This window comes from Dendrobates tinctorius, unplaced genomic scaffold (assembly GCF_039654945.1).
Source record: "Dendrobates tinctorius isolate UK_male_01 unplaced genomic scaffold, ASM3965494v1 ptg000177l, whole genome shotgun sequence".
NCBI lineage: Eukaryota > Metazoa > Chordata > Amphibia > Anura > Dendrobatidae > Dendrobates > Dendrobates tinctorius.
Window position 1 is genome coordinate 20,240,548 of NW_027361844.1, and position 12,063 is coordinate 20,252,610.

Below are 12,063 nucleotides of genomic sequence, written 5' to 3' on the forward strand. Positions count from 1 at the left end.
GAAAAAAAAAAAAAAAAGAAATTATGTGTACTATACACTCACCCTTCTGATCATATTTCTTTCTGTCCAGCCACTACACTGATGCCTCCACCTTGTGCCAGTGAATGCATTGGTTACCCTTCCGCTACAGAGTACAATATAAACGTCTCACTCCCAAAGCTCTCTACAGTTCTGTACCACTATACACCACCAACCCTCATCTGTTTATCACCCTACCCGGGCTCTCCATTCTGTAAATGATCTAATACTTAAACCTCTGTAATCTGAGCCTCTCACACAAGACTTTTCTCGCTCTTTGCCAGTTTTCTTACTCCAGATGATCCGATTAATATCTAGCCCCCAAATATTTAAGCATGTTTTAAAAAGTCTCTTTGGATAGCGCTTTCACCTCACTTCACTAATTTAACTGTTCCTTGTTCTCTCCGTCTAAATTTTCCTTAAAATCTGGCCCCACCTTATTCATCTGTCTCCACATTCTCCATGCCCCAGTAGCACTTGGTGACTGGACTTATACAGACCCTGGCGCTAGATCAATAAAATGAATATTCTTTATTATTCATTTGTCCTTGGGTTGTCACTGTGGTAACCCCTACAGTATGTATGTGTGTGTATGTATGTATGTATGTATATATATGTATGTATGTATATGTATGTATGTATGTATACATACATACATATATATGTGTGTGTGTATGTGTATATATATATATGTATATGAAGTCAATGCAAGAAAGCGGACGGCACCGCTGTTACTGTGCTAAGGTCCGTGGCTGGCAGCAGGCGGAGAGCTCACATCCAGGACTCCCGGGTGCTTGACCTCGTAGCAAGACGAATGTAGTTTCCAAGAGAAAAAGGTCGCACTCTGCGGGATAATGATGAATGTTTATTGACACTGAATTACATGTCACGTCGGAGATGTGAAGGAGAGTGTGTCAAATGGCTGACTACGGCCGTTTCACGCTACTCGAGCGCTTCCACGGGTCCGATATATATATATATCATATATGTATATGTGTGTGTGTATATGTATGTATATATATATATATATATATATATATATATATATATATATATTTATATTTTATTTATTTATTTTTTTTCAACTATCTGTAAAATGGTGACAGCCTGACTGCTGAAGACGTCTGCTTGGGAAGTGAGAAGAACTATCCTTTAAACATAGCCGACAACTCCCACGCCTGTTACAAGAATGGAAGCTGATGGCTTTGAGAGCACGAACCTTTAATCCTGGGAATATATGGATGCTCTGTGCAGTTACAAATTCTAGCATTCAGCTTCCTCCCCTAGTTTAATGGGGAAAAATAAGTACGTGTTGTTGGCAGCCTAGGTCTAAAAGGGTTTGGATACATTGAATGTTGTCTACAATTTGTCAGAAAATTGGAACCCCCAAAAGCAAGAGTTCTTTTATTTATTTATTTTTTTTAACTCCGTGCTTGTTTTAGAGCAGCGTAGTTTAGTGTCAGAGCCCACGTAAGCATACACATAACAGCAAGCCATGGAAGCGAGCCACGGCAGCTGTTCCTACGCACAGTGATAGCTGGGCTGGATGATTTACTGTGTGTCAGCAGCATGTTTCTATTGCTCCTCAACATCTGTCTGTAATTGCACTTTGTGCCCAGCTTCCCTGCACTTCAATTCAAGCTGACCCCTTATGTAGCTCGTAAAGCATTTCCCTGTAACCACTGTGCAAGCGACGGTATGTCCAAGACATTCTCTTTAAAGAGATGACTAGAAACAAATAGTTATGCTTTCTGATTCTTTGATTTTCTTAAAGGCTAGGGATACCTTTTGAAATGATTTTTACATGTCAGTGGTTGCATTTAGTTAAAGGGTAATTATACGATCAAGTAACCTTTTAAAGAATCACTCCTCCCATCAAAGTGTTTATCCTCTTAATATATTGCAGTCATCATATTATACAGCACTGTGTACTGACAATTGCTCATTTTGCCTTTCTACCCAGCTGATGCTTCTCTTTTCTAGAACATATTACACAGACAGCAGTAGAGCTCTATGTAGCTATGACTCGAACTCTGGGTTGAGATACAAGACTTGTTGGAAAGTACATAACAATCTTTCTGTGTCTCTTTTCTCCTTCTTCATCTCTCTGCTCTTCTCTTCCTCCCATTTCCCCTCTCTATAGGGTATTTTGGGCTGTGCCACGAGATATAGGGATCTGGCAGTCTGTCTGGCTTGAGAGAGACTGTTTTGAGTTGTTTTATCCACAGTGGATGGTGAGTTCAGGAGGCAGGGGTAGAGGATAATAGTGTCTTATAAGATGGGAATGGAAGCAGATTTATGTGATAAGGTCTATTACAAAGTTTCTTATATTCATCTATACCATTGATTTATTAAAAGTTTTGTTGAAAATACAGTTCCCGTTTAATAATGTTGCTCTAATTTTAGTCTGCAGTTTCATTCATTTTTAGACCTCCTGATATGTTTTTTTTTTGCCACCCGTGCAAAGTTTCAGATTTTTCTCTTGAGAGAGTGTCACTTCCAGGAATATAGGCTGGATGTGAGATCTACCGTATGTGTATCCAGAGTGCTGCTGTTTTCACTTTCTTTTATGTATCCACTTCTGTTTTGCACTTATTTTTTTTCTTCACCTGCTTTCCTTCTTTTCCAGAAAGCAGAAAAAAACTGAGTTCTAAGCTTAAAAATTGCAATATTATTCAAATTGTATAAAGTATGCATGAAATATCATAAAGGCGAACAAGACCATCCATAGATAACCAAGCAGTATGGGTACATTAGCAACAATCAATAAACAAATCTGACTGCTTGAACAATAGCTCATTTAAGTATAACAGATGCAATGATCCTATGTATGAATGCAGACATATAAATATCAAGATTGTGGGTATATAGTAAACTAACTCCTACCCATGGAAATGATGCAGACTGCAAGGTTACCATAATAGAAACAGACCCCAACGTGCGTTTCGCTTGTGTAATACGATGCTACCTCAGGGGTCTGGTATACAAGACTAACAGGACCCTAAGTATTTTTGGCGCAGATTATGTGATCGGAGCACCAGCCAATGAGAATTGAGATAGTCGGTGCGTGCGCACCCCGCTGTGCGCATCCCCCAATCATCACCCATACCATCAAGGTAGTACCGTGCATACTTCCTAGTGTGGACACATCACGTAACGAGCATGCGCGGACACAATTTCCTTCTTTTCTGTAGTCTGTTTTCTCTGGCCTCCCTGAGACTGTACATGCTTTCTCTCCTGTGCTTATTGTGAAAATCTTATGCATAACCCTCTCCACCTCCCTGCTGTTATCACTGACAATAGAGACAAGTGAGGAGAGCTGGTCTCCAGACCCAGGAGCTAATCTTTGACAGCTTTGTAACATTTTTATAAAACCATTAAACTAGATAAAGAACGTATAGACATTCTGCATCCGCATAATGATAGAGAATTCTAAGCAAACACTGTTTAGAAAGTTGCTTAACTCTGAATTCAAGAAAGAATATTAAGAATAAAAGTAAATTAAGTGCGAAGGTGTACATATCCATTAAGGGGATTTTTACTTTTTTCGTCTGTAGTTAATGAGGCTTTGGCATCTTTTTGTGAAATGTAAGTGAATGTGGTTACACCCATGGGTGTTACAACATTGAATTGGATCTAAATCAATCAATCTGAAGGACCTGATCTTCAAACAACACTGGGAGAAAAAGCTCAGAATATATGGTTTAGAAATTTGGGCATAACCTATCCTTTTTTTTTTTAAATATACATGTATTGAACGGCTCTATGTATTAGATTGATGGCTGAACAGCGAACACGACAAGCACTTAATTTTTCCCTTTCATGTTCCCCCAATTTCCACATAGATTGTCATCTTTCGAGCAGGGCCCTCACCTCCTCTTGGTGTTCCTACTCTGTAATGTCTTATCTTGTTTGTACAAGTTCCCTCTGAATGGTAAAGTGTTGCGGAATATGTTGGCACTATAGAAATAAAATTAGTATTACTATGTTAATATAATTTTTATACATGCACACACTTGCAGTCATGTTCAAAAGTGTTGGCACCCTTGAAACTGTTCCATAAAGTAAAGTATTTCTTCCAGAAAATTATTGCAATTACACAGGTTTTGTTATACACATTTATTTCCTTTGTGTGCATTGGAACAGCACAAAAAAGTGGGGAAAAAAAGGCAAATTGGACATAATTTCACACAAAACCCCAATAATGGACAGGACAAAATTGTTGGCACTTTTCCAAAATTGTGGGTAAACAATAGTGACGTGTTACTTGAGTTTGCCTAGGGTGCTCTGGTATGGATGGGTGCGCCATGTTTCAGTCCCTGTAGCCATATGTTTCACAGCTGTTAGACAGCCACAAAACAGGCGGGGGTTGCCCATGTTTGTCAGGCAATCCAAACACATTTTTTGGCTGTCTAACAGACCCAAAACAAGGTGCCGCGTGGACTCAACTTTGTTTCAAGCCAGCTGTGCTCCTTCAAACTCACCTGTGACCAGTAACAGGTGTAGACAATATGAAAATCACACCTAAAACCAGATAAAAAGGGGAGAAGTTGACTCAATCTTTGCGTTATGTGTCTGTGTGTGCTACACCAAGCAAAGAGGAGAAGAGAAGTCAACCTCCAGTGATCTTGATGTCCCTTTGTCCACGTTGCGCAACATAGTCAAGAAATTTACAACCCATGGCATTGTAGATACTCTCCCTGGACTTGGATGGCAGTGATTAAATTGATGAATATTTGCAGCGCATGATAGTCCGGATGGTGAATAAGCAGCTCCAATTAAGTTCCAAATAATGTTAAGCTTTCCTGCAGCCTCAGGGTTCATCCGTGTCAGCACAAACTATCTGTCGACATTTGAATGAAATGAAACACTATGGACGAAGACCCAGGTGGACCCCACTGTTGACACAGAGACATAAAAAAGCTAGACTGCAGTTTGCCAAAATGTATGTAAGCCAAAATCCTTCTGGGAAAGCGTCCTGTGGAGAGATGAGACCAAGATTGAGCTTTGTTGGTAAAGCACATTATTCTACCTTTTACGGAAAACCGATTGTGGGCTACAAAGAAAAGAACACTGTACCTGCAGTCAAATATGGTGGCAGTTCAAAGGTGTTTTGAGGTTATTTTGTGCCTCTGGCACTTTATGCCTTGACTGTGTGCGAGGCATCATGAAAGGTGAAGATTACCATACTATTTTGGGTAGCAATGTAGTACTCAGTGTCAGAAATCTGGGTTTGATTCCTAGCTCATGCGTCTTCTAGCAGGCCAATGACCCCAAGCATAATTCAAGAAGCAATGAGAAATAGATGGAAACAAAGCGCTGGAGAGTTCTGAAGTTGCCAGCAATGAGTCCGGATCTAAATCCCATTGAACACCTGTGGAGAGATCATAGAATTGCTGTTGGGAGAAGGCATATATGAGAGACCTGGAGCAGTTTACAAAAGAAGAGTGGTCCAAAATTCCAGTTGAGAGGAGTAAGAAGCTTGTTGATGGGTATTCAAAGCGACTGACTGCAGTTATGTATTCCAAAGGGTGTGCAACCAAATATTAAGGTGAGGGTGCCAACAGATTTGTCCTTACCTTTTTTGGGGTTTTGTGTAAAGTTATGTCCAATTTGCCTTTTTCTGCCTCTTTTTTTTTTTTTTTTTGTGTGTGTTTTTCCCCAATACACAAAATGGAAACGTACATGTACTGTGTATAACGAAACGTGTAATTGCAATAATTTTCTGGGAGAAATACTTCATTTTCTGGAACAACACTTTCGACCATGACTGTATGTCAACCTTAAAAGGTAACGGAAGACCTTTCTTCTCTGGGAAATACAGTTGCTTTGGATATTGTCATTCTGAAGACACAGGCTTGGGTCACACGAGCGTACGTTCTCTCATGCGAGAGAATGTGGCCGATTATGCTAATGTCACTAGGATTACACTCTGTCAGAGTTTGATCTGACTGTCACCTTAGTGTGATCCGATTCTCTCGCATTAGAGAATCGTATGACAGGTGCGCAGAGGATGGAGAACTTAATTTCTTCATCGTCTCCATTACTTCTGTGAGCACACATCTGGCTGCTCTCAGATGACATCCGAGTGCAGTCCAATGTTTTAACCGCACCCATATATTTGTATACTTGCATGTGATCCGATTATGCTGCAACAGTTTTCTCATGCCGAATCGGACTAGTTGCCACTGCCCCATTGGGATAGCTCTCGATCGTGATATACGGTCATGTGAGTAAGCTCTTACAGGAGTTTTCTGAGACTTGGGCATTGGTAGCCTGTTCTTGGATCGGCAGGGGTCAGATTCGTTGTGCTACCACAAAACTTTGACTAAAAGGGCTGCAGCTCTTCACCAAACACCACATTTCCCTCCTTGTTCACCAGGAGACACCGCACCGTACAAGTGATTGGTAATGATCTGCAGTACTATGCGTAACCACTAAAACTCTAGGCCGAAAATAACGACGGGACCCAGAAAACCCCATTTTATTTGTTTTTACTACAGCAGTAAACAATATACATGTAAGGCTTTTCAGATCTTTAGTCCTGTTAGATCTTTAAAAACTTTGCTTTTTCTAATGTATTTACTTTTTCTGTTTTCAAAATATGTTTTTGTTTTTTTTCCTCTTGGAGTTTGAAGTAAATCTACTTAATTAACAAAACCTCCTTTTCTTCAGAAATCGATTCCCTGAAACTGGCTCAGCTGGCAACAAAGGCTCAGGCCAAGAGGAAAGCTACACCAGTAGTTGGGGACATGCAGCCCCTCATGGATGCCTTACCTGAGCTGTCCGCCTTAACCTCTGCTAGTAAACCCAGAGCACGTCGCAAGCAGCCAAAAGAGTAAGTTGTGTTATTTCTTATTTTCTACCTCACTCAAAAACAAAAAATACTCCTGCAAACTTTGTTTGGTGATGCACGCAAGGCGATTTCTCACTAACCGCATTGATCAGCCCCATCCTACGTCCGTTGGGCACAATGACGTCACCTGCGCCCCTAGATGCAATGGTCGGGCTTGACGGTTATTCTTAGCGCCATATACTTTAAATGACGCGGCAGTCGGGTGCACGCTTGTCCGCCAATCGGCTTCAAAATCTGCACACCAGTTAAAGGGTCCCCTGATTTTGTATTTATCGGAGTCCCAATGGTTGAGTCCACATTGATCCAGAATTCATTTCCAATGCACAGCAAGTGATGCGTGTTGTCAGCTGAAATATCCCTTTAAAGGGAATCAGTCACCTATTTTTTCCCCAATCAGCTGCGGCTACCGCCTTCAGGGGCTTAACTACAGCATTCTGTAATGCCGTAGATAAGCCCCCGATGTAACCTGAAAGAGAAGAAAAACAAGTTAGATTATACTCACCCGGGGAGGCGGTCGGGTCTGATGGTTGTCGCGGTCTGGGTCCGGTGCCTCCCATCTTCTAATGATGACGTCCTCCTTCTTGCTTCTGTCGCGGCTCCTGTTCAGGGCAGAGCAGAGTACTGCAGTGCACAGGCGCCAGGAAAGGTCGGAGAGATCCGGCACCTATGCACTGCAGTACTCTGCTCTACTCTGCCCTGAACAGGAGCCGCGACAGAAGCAAGAAGGAGGACGTCATCGCTAGAAGATGGGAGGCGCCGGACCCAGACCGCGACAACCATCAGACCCGACCGCCTCCCCGGGTGAGTATAATCTAACTCGTTTTTCTTCTCTTTCAGGTTACATCGGGGGCTTATCTACAGCATTACAGAATGCTGTAGATAAGCCCCTGATGGCCGTGGCTGCAGCTTATAGTGGTAAAAATGGGTGTCTGATTCCCTTTAAACTTGTAATCCACACAATAAGCTAATAAAGGGGTGAAAAGTGGAACATAGACACACTGATTCCCACGGTCAAACACATCTTTGCTTGGGAGTCCGAATGCGGACCATGAATTATGGAATGGCTGCAGGTCTCCTGACCTGATTATTATAGCCTCATAATAAAAAAAAAAAAAAGAGACAAAGTTCGGATCAGGGGACTCCATAAATCACAGTCTGTACTCGGACCACTAAACACAGATGTGTGAAACCGTCCTTTTTATCTCAGTCAGCTAAACCACCGATTCCTCAATTTCCCTGACTTCTGACTCCACAGCACTGGTCACTACTGAGCATGTGCATAAAGTGCAGCACAGATTCATCTCATCTATGACCCTACAGCACTGGTCATTACTGAGCATGTGCATAAAGTGCAGCACAGATTCATCTCATCTATGACCCCACAGCACTGGTCACTGCTATGCATGTGCATAAAGTGCCGCACAGATTCATCTCATCTACGACCCCACAGCACTGGTCACTACTGAGAATGTGCATAAAGTGCAGCACAGATTCATCTCATCTACGAACCCACAGCACTGGTCACTACTGAGCATGTGCATAAAGTGCAGCACAGATTCATCTCATCTACGACTCCACAGTACTTGTCACTACTGAGCATGCGCATAAAGTGCAGCACAGATTCATCTCATCTACGACCCCACAGCACTGGTCACTACTGAGCATGTGCATAAAGTGCAGCACAGATTCATCTCATCTATGATCCCACAGCACTGGTCACTACTGAGCATGTGCATGAAGTGCATCACAGATTCATCTCATCTATGACCCCACAGCACTGGTCACTACTATGCATGTGCATAAAGTGCAGCACAGATTCATCTCATCTACATCTCCCCAGCACTGGTCACTACTGAGCATGTGCATAAAGTGCAGCACAGATTCATCTCATCTACGACCCCACAGCACTGGTCACTACTGAGAATGTGCATAAAGTGCAGCACAGATTCATCTCATCTACGAACCCACAGCACTGGTCACTACTGAGCATGTGCATAAAGTGCAGCACAGATTCATCTCATCTACGACTCCACAGCACTTGTCACTACTGAGCATGCGCATAAAGTGCAGCACAGATTCATCTCATCTACGACCCCACAGCACTGGTCACTACTGAGCATGTGCATAAAGTGCAGCACAGATTCATCTCATCTATGATCCCACAGCACTGGTCACTACTGAGCATGTGCATAAAGTGCAGCACAGATTCATCTCATCTACATCTCCCCAGCACTGGTCACTACTGAGCATGTGCATAAAGTGCAGCACAGATTTATCTCATCTATGACCTCACTGCACTGGTCACTACTGTGCATGTGCATAAAGTGCAGCACAGATTCATCTCATCTACATCTCCCCAGCACTGGTCACTACTGAGCATGTGCATAAAGTGCAGCACAGATTCATCTCAATCTACAACTCCACAGCACTGGTCACTACTGATCATGTGCATAAAGTGCAGCACAGATTGATCTCATCTACGACTCCACAGCACTGGTCACTACTGATCATGTGCATAAAGTGCAGCACAGATTCATCTCATCTATGACCCCACAGCACTGGTCACTACTGTGCATGTGCATAAAGTGCAGCACAGATTCATCTCATCTACATCTCCCCAGCACTGGTCACTACTGAGCATGTGCATAAAGTGCAGCACAGATTCATCTCAATCTACGACTCCACAGCACTGGTCACTACTGAGCATGTGCATAAAGTGCAGCACAGATTGATCTCATCTACGACTCCACAGTACTGGTCACTACTGATCATGTGCATAAAGTGCAGCACAGATTCATCTCATCTATGACCCCACAGCACTGGTAACTACTGAGCATGTGCATAAAGTGCAGCACAGATTTATCTCATCTACGACCCCACAACACTGGTCACTACTGAGCATGTACATAAAGTGCAGCACAGATTAATCTCGTCTATCACCTCACAGCACTGGTCACTACTCAGCATGTACATAAAGTGCAGCACAGATTCATCTCATCTATGACCCCACAGCACTGGTCACTACTGAGCATGTACATAAAGTGCAGCACAGATTCATCTCATCTACGAGCCCACAGCACTGGTCACTACTGAGCATGTGCATAAAGTGCAGCACAGATTCAGCTCCTCTAACTGCCCAGATTCTTAGATCAGGAACAGAACAGACATTTATCGGACATTTTTTATCACTTTCCCAAATTATTCTAAAAACATTTACCGCACATCCTGCATTGTACTACTGTACCCAATTTATTATATATTTTAGGAGATGGAGTCGATCCATTTTATACGGATTCCTCCAATATGTACACCGACTCCACAGCCCTGATGCAAAGAGCATTTTAATCAATAATCCTGCCATTCAGTGACCATATGAGGTTCAGATCCCCGGTCTGTGCAGCTCCTTATCTAACATCTACAAGGAGTTTCTATGTTCTCCCAGTTTTTGCGTGGGTTTCCTCCGGGTTCTCTGATTTCCTCCCACACTACAAAGACATACTGATAGGGAATCTAGATTGTGAGCCTCAGTGGGGACAGCGATGATGTGTGTGAAGGGCTGTGGAAATTATTAGCATTATATAAGCGAGGAAAATAAATAAAATATAGAAAATCAGTCATAAATGTAAAGGAAATGCCCTCCCTTGTGTATAAGTGAGGTGCGTGTACACTCCTTGCCTTACATAATAGTACATGAGGTGGTAACACTTTCTGTAACACAGAATGAGCCACATACATAGAGTCCCGGCTTCTTTCTGGGGCACATCACTGTATGACCTTCCAGTGATGGATAGTGGACAGATGTGCTGCTGTGAGAACAGAGGATTAAGTGACCCTGTGACGTGTAAAGGGTCTGGTTTAGATCCGTTTGGCATGCTAAGGGATTAGGAGATTTATTTTGGCATTGTTTTGTTAATTTTGGTGTTTTGGCTTTAATATTTACTCACGTGGCACGGCATATATAAGCAACCTTTGTGATTTTTAAGATACTTGCTGTATTACTTATACAGAGCTTACATATTCTGAATGAAATACAAGGTAATTAAGGTCGTTAATTACACTTTGGTTTATTCTCCCTGAATTATTCTATTAAATTGGAGAAATTGTAGATTTTTAGGAAAATAAAATCTGTAGGTTCTGTGCAGCCACTTGAGTTCTTCCAAAAGCTTGTCCAACTATGCTTTCATAGACCTTGCGTTGCGTATACATGCTGGAACAGGTGCAGGCTTTACTCAAACTTTTGCCACAAAGTTGGAATCCTACAATTTGTGGGACTTTATCTTACACGTCACTGGACATAAGATGCATAATCCCACTCCTTATAGAAACACTCCTCCTCCTCCCATCAAAGTGTTTATCCTCTTAAGATATTGCAATCATCATATTATTTAGCACTGTGCACTTACCATTGCTCATTTTCCCTTTAGGCTAAGTGCACATGTACCGGAACTCTCGCGGAAATTACCGCGAGAATTCCGGAATTCCTGTCCGCGGGAAAATCGCATTTTAAATTCCCACGATTTTCCCACGGAAAAACTAGCATTTTGCCAGCGTATTTAGCTTGCAGAATGCTAGCGTTTTCCAAGTGATCTGTAGCATCGCTTGGAGAACTGATTGACAGGTTGGTCACACTCGTCAAACATAGTGTTTGACAAGTGTGACCAACTTTTTACTACTGAGGCCGCCTATGCAGCATCAGTAGTAAAAGATATGATGTAAAAAAAAATAAAAAATGGTGTTATTCTTACCTTCCGACGTCCCGCGCATCCGTTCCCAGTAATCCTTTGCGAAAATGCCTGCGATGACGTCCGTTCTCGCGGGATCGCCATGTCTCGCGGTAATTCGCTATGACGTCGCGCGAATGACCGCGAGACTTCACGATCCCGCGAGAACGGACGCCATCGCGGGCATTCTCTCAAAGGACTACTGGGAACGAGAGCGTGAAGAGAAGCGGGAAGGCTGCGCGGGACGTCGGAGGGTGAGAATAACAATATTTTTTATTTTTAAATTCTATTTTTTTACAGGGATATGGTACCCAAAGCCCAGAGGACAGTCTCCTCTCCTCCGGACCGTTGGTACCATCCGCAAATGTTCTGCTTACTTTCCGCATGGTGTGCACAGCCACATGCGGGAAGTAAGCGGAACAATGCATTCCTATGGGTGCGGGATCGCCGCGATTCTGCAAATTAATG

The 12,063-nt window shown here is 42.6% G+C and overlaps 1 protein-coding gene across 1 annotated transcript in view; it reads left to right on the forward strand.

Annotated features, from left to right (window-relative positions):
- The window catches only part of SLX9 (SLX9 ribosome biogenesis factor), a 155,049-nt gene that overhangs the window by 116,257 nt on the left and 26,729 nt on the right, over positions 1–12,063 (forward strand). The window contains exon 4 of the mRNA XM_073551576.1: positions 6,694–6,856. Within this exon, the coding sequence (XP_073407677.1) occupies positions 6,694–6,856 (163 nt within the window). The remainder of the gene's footprint in view (positions 1–6,693; positions 6,857–12,063) is intronic.